The 16,423-nt window shown below is 38.5% G+C and overlaps 1 protein-coding gene across 3 annotated transcripts in view; it reads right to left on the bottom strand.

Annotated features, from left to right (window-relative positions):
* LOC133649045 (neuroligin-3) overlaps window positions 1–16,423 on the bottom strand; it is a 647,322-nt gene that overhangs the window by 491,028 nt on the left and 139,871 nt on the right. The window contains exon 4 of one of the 3 annotated variants that reach the window (XM_062045739.1): window positions 8,522–8,581. The exons of the other annotated variants lie outside the window; for them this stretch is intronic. Within the exon in view, the coding sequence (XP_061901723.1) occupies window positions 8,522–8,581 (60 nt within the window). The remainder of the gene's footprint in view (window positions 1–8,521; window positions 8,582–16,423) is intronic. 3 annotated transcript variants of the gene reach the window in all.

The following is a 16,423-nucleotide window of genomic DNA, read 5'->3' as shown; positions in this document are numbered from 1 at the left end:
TCCTACACTTCTCTTTTGTAAAGTAGATCTGAACAGCCGATACGGGCATCTACATCTACTATATGATTTGCCTGAGAAGCTGGACAGGACAAAAAAAAAAAAAAAAAAAAAAAAAAAAAAAAAAAGAACATGGAAGTATCACAGTTATTACTGTAAAATCTACAGTTTTTACGGTGTGTTACTGTAAATGGAAAAAGGATACCACAGTTTTGTTTTAGCAGAATAATTTTTATTTTTTTTACAGTACACAATGTAACAGATAACTTGCTGTAAAATTATGAGTCAAGACGATATTCAGGTACTTCATTTGTTGTTATCGACAACAATGTTTGGAATGTAATACTAGATAAAATGTAAAAGACACAGTAGGAAATTGCTTGTATTGTATGTGTTTTTATCTGTCAAAATAGAAAGTTGAATCCATTTAATAAAAAAAAACAACATTAATTCAAGATGTGGCAGGGCAGAGCTGGCCCCTGGGCCTTGAGTTTGAAAAATGGTTTATTTCTGGTGTATGTATATTACAAGATCCTTGACAACTGAGAGAAAGAAGAAAAAAAAAGTGAATTTGAATGTTCCGTGAACTTTTGGCATCTGTGTGCTGAAGAACACTGATGAGTGGAACCATTTTCAGTGTTATTACTCAGCTGTAGTTTTTGAACTAGTTTGCAGTGTAATGCTGTTTATCTTTTCTTTTTTTTCTTTTTTTTACAAATGTCATTTCTATACATGAAGCTATGAGAAGTGGACAAACTATTTCAAACATATGTACAGAGGCAGAGGCTTTGAAGTGACAACTTCATCTGCTCACTGGGACTCGGTGACCTCGTTTATTGAGGATGAATATGAAATCGAGAAGGCAGTAAATGAGTAGAACGAAGGTATACTCCCTTTCATTCATATTTTACTTGAATGTTATGTTGATTGATTGATTTTAATTGTATTCCTGTGTTTGATTTTTTTATGAATGAAATAAATAAATGAATTGAACTGAACTAAACGGCATCAAATATTCACTATTTACTTTGTTACCGTACTTGCTGAAGCAGCAGTCAATGACACACCATTTCTGTAGTTATTAGCCTCAAACTGAGTCAATCGAAACGCTAACAAGCTAATGCTAAATCTGATTTGATATACACTGTCCTGTATTCTTTGTGTATTAGTATTTATAGCTGAAATGGGCCATAAGGAAAGGCCTGAATCTCATGAATTCATAATTTACTGAGGGGACGACTTATTAACTGTTGGAAACTGTGGACAAAAGCCTGACTCTTTGTTTTAAATAATATTGTTGTGAATCTTATTTATTTGTGTTTTAATTGCCATATTTACTTTATTTAATCTGTTTATTTACAAGGCATCAGTGTGGAAATATACAATACTATTGCGCCTGGTTTGTATATACTACCCTGAACTGGAACCTACTGAGGAACTAAAGGTTCCAGGACCGGAAAGTACCTGATTTTTTTTTTTGTAATTAGATGCAGATCCAGAGATTAGGTGAATCATCTTCATTATATGTACCGTATTTTCTGGACCATAGGGTGCACCGGATTATAAGGCGCACTGCCGATGAATGGTGTATTTCTGATCGTTTTTTCATATATAAGGCGCATCTGATTATAGGGCGCATTAAAGGGGTCATATTTGTATTATTTGTTTTCTAAATGGAAAACACTTCCTTGTGGTCTACATAACATGTAATGGTGGTTCTTTGGTCAAAATGTTGCATACATGATGTTTTACAGATCATCTTCAAGCCGCTTTCTGACAGTCGCTTCCGGATGCGCCGTTTTGTGGGCGGTCTTATTTACGTGGCTCACCTTCGACAGCGTCTTCTCCCCGTCATCTTTGTTGCAGCGGTGTAGCGTGCAAGGACGGGAGTGGAAGAAGTCTCAAAAGATGGAGCTAACTGTTTTAATGACATTCAGACTTTACTTATATCAATAACGAAGCAGCATCTCCTCATCCGTGGCTCACTCGGGCAATAACGCCGGAAATGTGTCCCGGGAAAAACCGTCCGACCAGAAGTCTCTAATAACTACAGTTCCTTGGGTGAATAATATAAACTCACTATACGGTATGTTTTAGCGCTTTCATGGCGAGTTTACTGACAGATATAAGTAAGAACTTTACACTACTTTATATTAGAAATGGCAACAGCGGAGGATGAATGTCACATAACAAGAAGATAGAGAAAAAGAAGAAGCTTATCGACTATGGTGTTGACGCAGACTACAAAGGCGGAGGCGCACATTTTTTCAAGGTTTATGCAGATCACAAATACAGATCAGCAGGTACCAGAAGTTAAGAAAAGTTGTTTTTTCATAATACTGCGAAATTAAACACCAGATAATATGTCTTACCTTATACACACACCATAATAATACTCGTATGTTGACAATCCATCAAGCGGTGCGGCTTCATAGCTTACCAGAGTCGTACTAAAACATGTTGACAGATTTTCGAGCACCGTTTGTAATGTTCTATATTCTCAAAGGAACATTTAAAGTTGTGATGTTGTTTATAAGCGTCATCCTGCAGTCTACACGTATCTCTTATGTGTGACTACCTTCTACTTGTCACACTTGTCATTACACCATGTACCAAATAAAATAGCTATAGGTCGGGATCCACAACCAGAATTTTTCTGTACATTAGGTGCAACGGGTTATAAGGCGCACTGTAAATTTTTGAGAAACTGAAAGGTTTAGGTTTAAGGCGCTTTATCGTCCGAAAAATACGGTATTATTACTACTACTATTTTTCTGCAGCCTTTGCCCTAAAACACTTTTTGGTCGACATTGTTCTTATTGAAGCCAAAAGGTGCTCACCAAACAGTCACAGCATTCCTTACTGGTACAAATTGCTTGGTTTGTACTGACGGCTCGGTGTTTTAGGGCCCTATGAAATCAGGTGTATTGTTTTCCAAATTCCTTTTATTTATTTATGTTTTACCTTTTACACTTATTTGACCACCATTTAGTGTGTGCTTTTTGTATAATAAACAAAATTTAATACACAATCCATTAATACAGTTTCATTTATTGGTGCAATTCATCACGGGACGATTTTGATTGATATTTTATAGTATTTTAGTCCAAGCAAAATACTTGTGTAACATTCAAGTACCAATGCGTGCTCTAAGTACAATGTTATGCAATTGTGTTTAATGCGCCGACAATCCATCAAGCGGTGTGGCTACATAGCTTACCAAAGTTGTACTAAAACATTTTGTTAGATTTTTGAGTGCCGTGTGTAATGTTCTGTACCGTATTTTTGGACGGACAGTTTTTTTCATAGTTTGGCCGGGGGTGCGACTTATACTCAGGAGCGACTTATGTGTGAAATTATTAACACATTACTGTAAAATATCAAATAATATTATTTAGCTCATTCACGTAAGAGACTAGATTAGGGGTCGGGAACCTTCTTGCCTGAGAGAGCCATGAAAGCCAAATATTTTAAAATGTATTTCCGTGAGAGCCATATAATATTTTTTAACACTGAATACAACTAAATGTGTGCATTTTTAAGTAAGACCAACATTTTTAAAGTATAATAAGTCTCTTATTATTTTTAATAACATTGTTATTCTGAAGCTAACCAACAATAAATACAATAATTCTTACTATTAATGCGACTTCTTGAACAGGTGCATTAGAAAACGGATGGATTAAAATGCCTGAGAATGTTATGAACGTTATTTTTAACACTGTGATTACGAGCGGAATTATTCATTACTTATCGTGTTAAGCAATGTCGGCTAATATTTATCTGAGAGCCAGATGCAGTCATAAAAAGAGCCGCATCTGGCTCGGGAGCCATAGGTTCCCTACCCCTGGACTAGATGTATAAGATTTTATGGGATTTAGCGATTAGGAGTGACAGATTGTTTGGTAAACGTATAGCATGTTCTATATGTTATAGTTATTTGAATGACTCTTACCATAATATGTTACGTTAACATACCAGGCACGTTCTCAGTTGGTTATTTATGCCTCATATAACGTACAGCCTGTTGTTTACTATTCTTTATTTATTTTAAATTGCCTTACAAATGTCTATTCTTGGTGGTGAGTTTTATCAAAAGATGTCCCCCAAAAAATGCGACTTATACTCCAGTGCGACTTATATATGTTTTTTCCTTCTTTATTATGCATTTCGGCCGGTGAGACTTATACTCCGGAGCGACTTATAGTCCAAAAATATGGTATTTTCAATTAAACATACAACGTGTTGGTGTTGTTTGCTTGAGACATATTGCCATCATATTGCAGTCTACACGTATCTCTTATGTTTGACTGCCATCTCCTGGTCACACTTATCACTACACCATGTACCAAATAAAAATGCTTCGAGGTCGGTAATCAAAACCATAATTATTCCGTACATTAGTTATAAGGCGCACTGTTGAGTTTTGAGGGGAAAAATGATTTTAAAGGCCTACTGAAATGATTTTTTTTTATTTAAACGGGAATAGCAGATCCATTCTATGTGTCATACTTGATCATTTCGCGATATTGCCATATTTTTGCTGAAAGGATTTAGTAGAGAAAATCGACGATAAAGTTCGCAACTTTTGCTCGCTGTTAAAAAAAAAGCCTTGCCTGTACCGGAAGTAGCGTGACGTCACAGGAGCTAGTATTCCTCACAATTCCCCATTGTTTACAATGGAGCGAGAGAGATTCGGACCGAGAAAGTGATGATTACCCCATTAATTTGAGCGAGGATGAAAGATTCGTAGATGAGGAACGTTACAGTGAAGGACTTGAGAGACAGTGATGGATGTATCTTTTTTCGCTCTGACCGTAACTTAGGTACAAGCTGACTCATTGGATTCCACACTCTCCTTTTTTTTATTGTGGATCACGGATTTGTATTTTAAACCACCTCAGATACTATATCCTCTTGAAAATGAGAGTCGAGAACGCGAAATGGACATTCAGTGCCTTTTATCTCCACGACAATACATCGGCGAAATGCTTTAGCTACGAGCTAACGTGATAGCATCGTGCTAACTGCATATAGAATCAAAAAAATAAACCCCTGACTGGAAGGATAGATAGAAAATCAACAATACTATTAAACCGTGGACATGTAAATACACGGTTAATGCTCTCCAGGCTGGCGAAGGTTAACAATGCTGTGCTAACGACGCCATTGAAGCTAACTTAGCAACTTAGCAACGGGACCTCACAGAGCTATGCTAAAAACATTAGCTCTCCACCTACGCCAGCCAGCCCTCATCTACTCATCAACACCCGTGCTCACCTGCGTTCCAGCGATCGGCAGAAGGACGAAGGACTTCACCCGATGCGTTTGGCGGCCCGGAGATGTAGGAAGTCAAGGTGAGGTTGGCGGCTACAACTGTCTTCTTTGCAGCCTTCATTGTTCATTAAACAAATTGCAAAAGATGTCCAGAATACTGTGGCATTATGAAATGAAAACAGAGCTTTTTGTATAGGATTCTACGGGTACCATAACTTCCGTTACTCTGACTTCGTCACGCGCATACGTCATCATATCGCGACGTTTCAGCCGGATATTTCCCGGGAAGTTTTAAATGTCACTTTATAAGTTAACCCGGCCGTATTGGCATGTGTTGCAATGTTCAGATTTCATCATTGATATATAAACTATCAGACTGCGTGGTCGGTAGTAGTGGGTTTCAGTAGGCCTTTAAGTGCGTCTTATAGTCCGGAAAATACGGTATTATATTATTATTCAGAAGAAAGTGAACTTGGCAATGGTCGTTTTGCCTCGTCTCTGCTGAGTGATATCCGTGAATGAATGCAAGGATTTGGAGATATCTCTTTATTCCTTCTATGGAAAGACACTGTATCAGAATTATGCGTCTGGGGCGCTGTAACGCGGGGGGAGGACAGCTCAAAAGGTAGTGGGAGGGAGAGAATTAGACCCACATAGACAGACGGCCAACTGAAGCAGCATAGTAATGCACAGGCTGAGCGATGGAGGTGCTGAGCAGCTCGGCAAGACAGCGGCTCTGCACAATGAATAAGAATGTGGATGAGAGGTGAATCACCAAAGGGTGAGCAAGTGGGAGTTGTATCTCCTCATTCCACTTGCCCTTTAACGTTAAAGCAAACATTTGGTTTTTGTCAGCGACGTACGCAGTGCATTCACGATCAGGGTATTGCCGCATAAATACATGCTGGAGGAAAACACCAGGCAAAGTGTGAGTATTTGGGAGTTTTCATCGTGTTCTTATCTACCCTGGAGTGTGCCATACCCTTTTTATTTTCAAGAGGCAACACTTTGGGGAAGAATAACACAGAAACACGGGAGTCCCTGAACACTTCTTCCCTCTGTCTTCCTGTCTCAGACTGACACTTCAATAGGACATATTTACCAGAACAATGAGAATCTCCCGGATCATGTTTAGGGATTGATAGCCAACACAGGCATTAGTTACAGCGCTGCGGCAGACATTCCTCCGGGATGCTTTTGTGCTTTCTACGGTGATGTTCTGTAAATAGCATTAGTTGTGCTCTGTAAAGAATAGACTTGTCACATTTTCAGTCAGGCTAGTCTTGCACAACAGCTTAGAGACCGAGCCAATGCGTATGCACGCTAAGACGTGCCAGACAAACGGCTCGGTACTCGTCAGCATTTTCTACGGAACTCGAGGCTACATGCACAGATGCATGTGGCCTGTCTTGAAGGGACACAAAGCTGCAGACTGAAGGGAACTTGGGCTAAGTTGCCAGAGCCATGCCCTGGGTCTGAATGAGGAACCGAGTGTGTGTTAGAACGATGCTAGAGCAAATATTCCTATTCTGTGATCAAGTTGGAGCATATTTTTAGAAACAGAAGAGGGTTAACAGCCTTCTGGTTGGAGTGTCCGCCCTGAGATCGGTAGTACGTGAGTTCAAAGTCCGGCCGAGTCATACCAAAGACTATAAACATGGGACCCATTACTTCCAATTACCATTATCTAAGCATCAAGGGTTGGAATTGGGTAAGCTGACTCTCGCCAGACCCTTGTAGTTTACTGAGCTCCACAAAAGGATCTGGGCTCGAGGGCATAGCAAACTCCTTCAAGATAGCAAAAAATAATGAACCAATCAGGATCATCAGGCGGGATTTCATAGATGTGACGTAGCGCCGAAGCGGCTGTTTGATTCAAACAACAGTGAGGAGTCGTGTGCTGACATTGATTCTGCTATTGCAACTGTTTTGCGACATCGATCGTCTACTGACATTGCTGCGTTGTTTCAGTAAAAGTTCTCTAACTTTTCGCTCTGTCGTTATCCAATATGTCGGCTGTTCTGTTTTGGATTTCCCAGCGTCGCTCTCATCAGCGTCACGGGTTGATTTCGATGTGAGTGGTTGAAGTAGCACCTCATTCAAGATAACGGACAAGTGGTTTATCCAATCACATACAATGATTTTTTTTACAAGGCCCCGCCTTCTGAAATACATCTCCTATTGAGAGATCCCAAATCCTTGTGTGGAGCTCAGCGAACTACAAGGATCTGGCGAGAGTCAGGTTAGGAATTGGGGGTTAAATCACCAAAATGATTCCCGAGCGCGGCCACTGCTGCTGCTCACTGCTCCCCTCACCTGGAACTAGGGAATGGGTCAAATGCGGAGGGTAATTTCACCACACCTAGTGTGTGTGTGTGACTATCAGTGGTACTTTAACTTTGAATAACAAACCATCTGGAAACATCCCTTCGCTATAGGCAGCTACAGCCTCGAAGCAAATCTAGCTTTAACAACTCGAGGGAAAGCAAGGTCAGCAAGTAGATGTAAAATCTCAAACTTTGCGGCTCCCAATAGCCTCTTCTGCACCAAATGCGAGAACATCCAAACATCCAATCCTTGACCGTGTTTTATCTCGATACTCAACATCATGCTCGCATCACCTGCCCCGGAGTGGCGAATGAAGGCAGAGGCGGAACGGTATCAAGGGTTTGCTTAAGATTCAGCGACTTAAGCCATTTTTGTTGCAGCACGAGAATCATCTCTCATTCTAATCTCACCGAGAGATCCTGCCTGAGCCCGGAATATCCCAAGATAAATATGGAAAGTGAACAATGAGATTGCTGAGCAGCAACATTCCATTTTTCTACACCTCTCTCCTCTAATCCTCTCCAGCGGTCCACGGGAACTGCCTCTACTCATCCAAATCTGCGAGAAGACCGACTGAATAGTCGGATATGACACCGCCGCATCGCTTCCTCTCAGCCATTTTCGCCACAAGTGCGGCGACTGGCCACACTTCCGGAGGGGTCTCTTGCCGCCACCTGTGCCCTTGTAATAACACAATGTCACAAGATATGTTTCTTTATCAGGTTTTGCCGCCAGATCACATATGACTCTGGCGCAAAAGCCCTACTTCACATTCATCCAACACTCTTAACATCAAAACAAAATAAACGTGTTTGGATATGTGGCAATGGTTCATGGGGAGGACAAGATGATGAATGAAATACAAACTAAATAAAGTGCTATAGGAACCATGCATCATTGCCGTTCACCGTGGAAATACCTTCGTCTTCATCACCGTCGTTATCCGACAAATCCTCGCTCTGTTTTTTTGCATGGGCCCCTGTTTGACGAAGCAGGCAGAGACATAGAGAAGTACAGGGCAAATTCAAAACAAGCACAGTTGAAAACACTGTGGTCCATTTCATTGAAATTGCCTCCAATGAAACACCACAACAGCAGTTGACATTGCATAAGGAAAAAAAAAACATTTATTGTACAGTGTTCATTCACAATACCAAGTACGTATGACAAAAGAGTATTAGGGCCCCCAAATATTGCACTCTTGGAGTGAAATCTTTGGGTGAATTCTGAGAGAATAAATTAATAAACTGGGTTATACTTGTATAGCGCTTTTCTACCTTCAAGGTACTCAAAGCGCTTTGACAGTATTTCCACATTCACCCATTCACACACACATTCACACACTGATGGCGGGAGCTGCCAGGCAAGGCGCTAACCAGCACCCATCAGGAGCAAGGGTGAAGTGTCTTGCCCAAGGACACAACGGACGTGACTAGGATGGTAGAAGGTGGGGATTGAACCCCAGTAACCAGCAACCCTCCGATTGCTGACACAGCCACTCTACCAACTTCGCCACGCCATCCCCATAAAGTTGTATTGTTACAATGATAATAGACAGTTGAGGCGCTTGTCAAGTACAAAGATAATTAACATAGTCAAATAGTTAAATGTGATTGTGCAAACAACTTTCTTATAAAATTACGACTTTTTTCTCTCTTATATTTTAACTAGGGCTGCCAACAATTTAAATTAGGGATGTCCGATAATGGCTTTTTGCCGATATCCGATATTCCGATATTGTCCAACTCTTTAATTAACGATACCGATATCAACCGATACCGATGTATACAGTCGTGGAATAAACACATTATTATGCCTAATTTGGACAACCAGGTATGGTGAAGATAAGGTCCTTTTTTTTTAAATAATAAAATAAAATAAGATAAATAAATTAAAAATATTTTCTTGAATAAAAAAAGAAAGTAAAATAATATAAAAACAGTTACATAGAAACTAGTAATGAATGAAAATGAGTAAAATTAACTGTTAAAGGTTAGTACTATTAGTGGACCAGCAGCACGCACAATCATGTGTGCTTACGGACTGTATCCCTTGCAGACTGTATTGATATATATTGATATATAATGTAGGAACCAGAATATTAATAACAGAAAGAAACAACCCTTTTGTGTGAATGAGTGTGAATGAGTGTGAATGGGGGAGGGGAGGTTTTTTGGGTTGGTGCACTAATTGTAAGTGTATCTTGTGTTTTTTATGTTGATTTAATAAAAAATTTAAAAAAAAAACACCAAAAAAAACGATACCGATAAAAAAAAAACCGATACCGATCATTTCCGATATTACATTTTAAAGCATTTATCGGACATCTCTAATTTAAATATTTAATCAAATTAATAATTTTTAAAAATGATTTGATGATTAATCACCATTTGCAACAATGACTGAAATAAACCCACTTACACGGGATTGTACTCCTAGAAAGTGTGAAGTGAATTACATTTATATAGCGCTTTTTCTCAAGTGACTCAAAGCGCTTTACATAGTGAAACCCAATATCTAAGTTACATTCAAACCAGTGTGGGTGGCACTGGGAGCAGGTGGGTAAAGTGTCTTGCCCAAGGACACAACGGCAGTGACTAGGGTGGCGGAAGCGGGGATCGAACCTGCAACCCTCAAGTTGCTGGCACGGCCGCTCTACCAACCGAGCTATACCGCCCCAAATACACGTACATATTAGATATGTGATGTTCACGAACGAGTCAAATCTTTTGATCGGCTCTTTTGCGTGAACAATAAGAACCGATTCACATTTGAAAGCCGTCCGTTTGCAAGCCACGTTATATACAAATTGCCCAGGCATGTGCGCAGCACCCAACTAGACTAGAAAATGAGTCGGGGTCAAATAAAATGTACTAGCATTTTGATTATTCTTCTGGTTAATTATTCGGCTGTGGAGTTGTAAAGTAGTTCAGTTGTACACATTTTTCAATGAAATGTTTATGTTGTCCTATTTTTTATTATAATTGTATATATATATATATATATGATTTGTATACAATGTTTGACATATTATTATTTATTTTTGTACAGAGACTTCTACGAATACAAAAAAATCGAGGACCAAGGTTTCCCTCGCCGGGACGCGGGTCACCGGGGCCTTCCTCTGGAGCCAGGTGTAGAGGTGGGGCCCGACGGTGAGCGCCTTGTGGCCGGGCCTGCACCCGTGGGGCCTGGCCCGGCACAGCCCGAAGACAAGCAAGTATTTTGAACATATTTTTGGAAGGAACAGTTCTTCATGAATCCCATCTCTAATATTAATAACAGGGCATAATTCTATATATAGTCATTAGCGTATTTTTCGGAGTATAAGCCGCTCCGGAGTATAAGTCGCACCGGCCGAAAATGCATAATAAAGAAGGAAAACAACATATATAAGTATAAGTCACATTTTTTGGGGACATTTATTTGATAAACACCAACACCAAGAATAGACATTTGAAAGGCAATTTAAAATAAATAAAGAATAGTGAACAACAGGCTGAATAAGTGTACGTTATATGAGGCATAAATAACCAACTGAGAACGTGCCTGGTATGTTAACGTAACATATTATGGTAAGAGTCATTCAAATAACTATAACATATAGAACATGCTATACGTTTACCAAACAATCTGTCACTCCTAATCGCTAAATCCCATGAAATCTTATACGTCTAGTCTCTTACGTGAATGAGCTAAATAATATTATTTGATATTTTACGGTAAAGTGTTAATAATTTCACACATAAGTCGCTCCTGAGTATAAGTCGCACTATGAAAAAAACTGTGACTTATAGTCCGAAAAATACGGTTCTATATATTTTTAACAGCTCCAAATTAAATGAAAATTCAGATAAAGCTAAAACATACTAAATATGATAATGTACACTACAATAAATATACACTGATAATTTGGCTATTTTAAATGCAATTACATTTGACTATATGCTGTAGTGACGGGTATTTGGAGCAGTATTTTACATTTTAAACGCAGTACCCTTATTTTCAGCAACTACAGTTTGGACTGTTTATTCTCTACTTCTGTCATTGTTTTCCTGTTTTGTGCCTTCATTTTATTAAATCACATTACTCTTTTCAGTTTCGGTTGTTAGCTGGTGGTTAGCGGCCATTATAGTTCATTTGTTTTGTCTGCTTCCTGTTATTTTTTCCTTGGGGCCTCATTTAGTTAGCTCTGAGCACTATTCCGTTTGTTACTTTTTTTGTCCTTTGCTGCTTTGTGTGAACTGAAAATATATTATGACAAACTTAATTGATCAACACAGTTATGTCCTTGCATCCTGTGGTAACTCTTCACCAAATTATGGCACAATGTTACGATTCCACCTTCATATCAGAAAGTTGTGGCTTTCCATGATTTGCATTTTTTTGTAGTCATGTCAACAATTTTTGTATGCAATTCATTAAATACATTAGTTATTGCTGTTAACGCGCTTTGACAGCCCTTCATTTTGCACGTATTGTGTGACCCGAGCACTCCTTTGTAACTGTCATTATTACGCAAAACATGAACATTTTTACCCAAAAAACAAATCAACAGAGTGTGCACGTAATATAATCACATAAAAAAAAACACATTTTTAAATGTGGACCAGACTATTATTAACATTGACTAGTAGGGACGATGTTCGAAATCGGTTCTCCCGGTTGTTCGATAAGAAAAGAACCGATTCCATGGACTCAAATCCCTTTTTGAGAACCGGTTCCCGTTATCGAGGCCACTATAGTAAATAAAAAGAGTTGGTTCTTTATTCGAATCCCTGGGAACAAATCCCTTTCCACGTACAGGAAATGCCCTGTGGAACCTGCAATGTTATGCCCATTTGATTGTAGACTCTTACTGACACCTTGTGGCGATATGAAAATACTACGCGTCATTAGTTTGGGCACTTCCGGGTTGAGACAATTGAGAAGTAGACAAGTTGTGTTAGCTCTTACAAGCCTTGGAAAAGATAAGTCTGTAAGTAAACTGTTTAACTTGTTTATGTAATTTAATATTAAGGTGGAAAGTGGTTAAGTTTGATACTAAGATGTTTATTGAAAAACAATTTTCGTGCACTGTTTCAATGAATGTTTTGAGGACTTAAAATGGCTGCCAGTCAAATATTTCCACCATCGAAATAGTTTCAACACAGAAATATTTGTTTGATGATAGTACTGTATATTTGTGTTAAGCTAATACTTACATAGTGTGTATTACATTTCAGTATGTTAATTGAATCACATAGCTTATACATTTGTCATTGTGTGTATTTCAGTTTAAAAAAATAAAAAATAACAGTCCAGTGCAAGACAAAAGTAAAGATAGGAAAAGACAAAGCAAGATCAACAACAATAAAGAGCCTAAATGGATTAATCTGCTTTGGATTGTTTGTTAGCTGTCTGCCAAGTTGTATAACCTCAACACGTATAGTGAGGGCAGAACAGGCGATATGCAATTATTGCCAGGCTTCGCTCTCATGTAAGGAGGGAAGAATTGTTGATTGATGACTGTGGTGTTCTTAGTGTCATAGTGTGTGTAGTTAGTATGTTCCAATAGCAGCAGAAGTGCACTTTTTGGAGAGCTGTATTATTTTCAGTTTTGTGCCCGAGGGACTGATTTTATTTAACACTATATTATTATTTATACACCTATAGTGATCACAGAGAAAGGTAGTTTTTGTGTTACTGTATATATTTGTTTTTCTGAAAAATCCCACTTAATATACTTTGGGTAACAACAGTCTATATATATATATATATATATATATATATATATATATATATATATATTTTTTTTTTTTTAGGGGGGTAACAGTCAATATTTATTTACTTATTTTATTTTATTTTTTTCTTACAAAATAAAAGTGAGCTTTTGTTAAAGCAAATATTGTGTTTTTTTTCCATATACAACAACCTATCTGGATTTGATAAGAGAATCGATAAGGAATCGGTTCGATAAGAGGATTCGATAATGGGCTCGAACTCGATAATTTCTTATCAAACATCATCCCTATTGGCTAGTCTGAACGACACAAACAAAACAATTCTGATACAATCCCTGAGGAAACCAACTTTAACAGCAATGATTCAATTATTTAAAATAAATGCTGAAATTGTACAAATGACTACCATTGAATTTCAAATAATCATCCTCGTATAATCAGTGGTTGTGTTTAAACACCAATTGTTTTCAAATGGGTATGAGTGCTTTCTGAATACTACTTAAGGGAATTTGTATTCTCTACAGATATGCACCTTTTTTGCATTTATTCTTAACTCAGCGTTTGCAGTTAATGAGACTTTAGAGAGGTGTGTGTGTGTGTGTTGGGGGGGGATCAGACAATGCACTAACTGGGTAACTACATGTTAATTCACATTTACATGCTCAAGAGTACGGCATTAAACTACAAGGCAAGACAAAGAGCAAGGATTTCAAGCTTCCCGAGAGGTGGCGGCGTTTGAATAAATTACGAGATTGCGAGTATCACGTAAACGCGCTAATGTGAGCAACTTGTCTCCGGACCCAGCACGGCAGGTAATGTGATGTTGTCCTCATGTCGTATGTAAGTGCAAGCCCTCCAGTGCACCTGAACATCGTGTAAACTTGCAGTGCTCTGGTCTATTTTTTTACTTTCCGACACAGGAAGCCACTTGGCTTTATATGCATACCGTTGTTTTTTTTGTCCTCTCTGCACAGAGCTCAGCTTGTGCAGAACAGTGCTACTCATCTGTCAATCATCCAGTATTCTCACTTCTAAGACTAATCATTCATAAGGACTACAAAGAGACGGTGCTACAAGTATTTGCTATTAGAAAGAAGCCATGCAATGCTCCATTCTGTGCTACTACAGTATTTTCCAGACCATAGGGCACACCGGATTATAAGGCGCACTGCAGATGAGCGGGTCTAGTCAGGTTTATTTTCATAAAAAAGGCGCATTAAAGGGGTCATATTGTTTTATTTTTTTTGTAAATGGAAAACACTTCCTTGTGGTCTACATAACATGTAATGGTGGTTCTTTGGTCAAAATGTTGCATAGATGATGTTTTACAGATCATCTTCAAGCCGCTTTCAGACAGTCGCTTCAAGATCCGCCGTTTTGTGGGCGGTCCTATTTACGTGGCTCACATTCGGCAGCGTCTTTTCTCCGTCATCTTTGTTGTAGTGGTGTAGCGTGCAAGGACGGGAGTGGAAGAAGTGTCAAAAGATGGAGCTAACGGTTTTAATGACATTCAGACTTTACTTAAATCAATAACGGAGCAGCATCTCCTCATCCGTGGCTCACTAGTGCAATAACGCCGGAAATGTGTCCCATGAAAAACCGTCCGACCGGAACTTTCTAATAACTAAAGTTCCTTGGGTGAATAATGTAAACTCACTACACCGGTATGTTTTAGCGCTTTGATAGATAGATAGATAGATAGATGGATGGATGGATGGATGGATGGATGGATGGATGGATGGATGGATGGATGGATGGATGGATGGATGGATGGATGGATGGATGGATGGATGGATGGATGGATGGATGGATGGATAGATAGATAGATAGATAGATAGATAGATAGATAGATAGATAGATAGATAGATAGATAGATAGATAGATAGATAGATAGATAGATAGATAGATAGATAGATAGATAGATAGATAGATAGATAGATAGATAGATAGATAGATAGATAGATAGATAGATAGATAGTACTTTATTGATTCCTTCAGGAGGGTTCCCTCAGGAAATTAAAAATTCCAGCAGCAGTGTACAGAATTGAGATATAATTTAAAGAAGTAAATAATGGAGGTATAAATGGAAATAAAATAGAAAATAAAACAATAAGAATACAAATAAAAAAGTAACAATGAGAACAAAAATATAACAGTAAAAATAAGAATATAACAAGAGAAACTAGGTAGTAGTGACCGTGTTATGAAAATTTAAAAAATTGTAGAAAAACGGTAATACTGTCGATTATATGAAAGATGTGATGTGTATATTGCACCTTTAAAATGTATTGCACTGTTGTTGCTGTTTATTGCACTGCTTTTTGTTGCAGTTTGTTTCAGGATGGTTTGAGAAAAAGAAGAAGCTTATCGACTACGTTGTCGACACGGACTACAAAGGCGGACGCGCGCACATTTCCAGGACTTATGCAGATCCCAAATACACATCAACAGGTACCAGAAGGTACGACAAATTGTTTTCGCATAATATTGCGAAACAAAACGCCAGATAATGAGTCTTACCTTATACACACACCATAATAATACTCGTATGTTGAAGCACAGTACAATCCATCAAGCGGTGCGGCTTCATAGCTTACCAAAGTCGTACTAAAACATGTTAATAGATTTTTGAGCGCCGTGTGTAATGTTCTATATTTTCAATGGAATATATAACATTTTGGTGTTGTTTACTTGAGTCATATTGCAGTGTACACGTATATCTTATGTGTAACTGCCATCATATTGCAGTCTACACGTATCTCTTATGTGTGACTGCCATCTACTGGTCACACTCATCGTTTTACCATGTACCAAATAAAATAGCTTCGAGGTCGGTAAGCACAACCAAAATTATTCCGTACATTAGGCGCACCGGGTTATAAGGCGCACTGTCGAGTTTTGAAAAAATGTAAGGATTTTAAGTGCGCCTTACAGTCCGAAAAATCTGATGTGTTAAAAACATTACATATTTCACCAAGAAAAAGTGAAAATAAAATAAAATGTGGAGGCCAGGCAAGAGCAGAGTCCACGTCACTGAAAATACAGACGACATTTGTTGGAGTGTTTCTGTCGAAAGGGACTGTGATGGTTTTAATTTG

Source organism: Entelurus aequoreus, linkage group LG04 (genome assembly GCF_033978785.1).
Source record: "Entelurus aequoreus isolate RoL-2023_Sb linkage group LG04, RoL_Eaeq_v1.1, whole genome shotgun sequence".
Taxonomy (NCBI): Eukaryota; Metazoa; Chordata; class Actinopteri; order Syngnathiformes; family Syngnathidae; genus Entelurus; species Entelurus aequoreus.
This window is presented reverse-complemented; position numbering and strand designations above follow the sequence as displayed.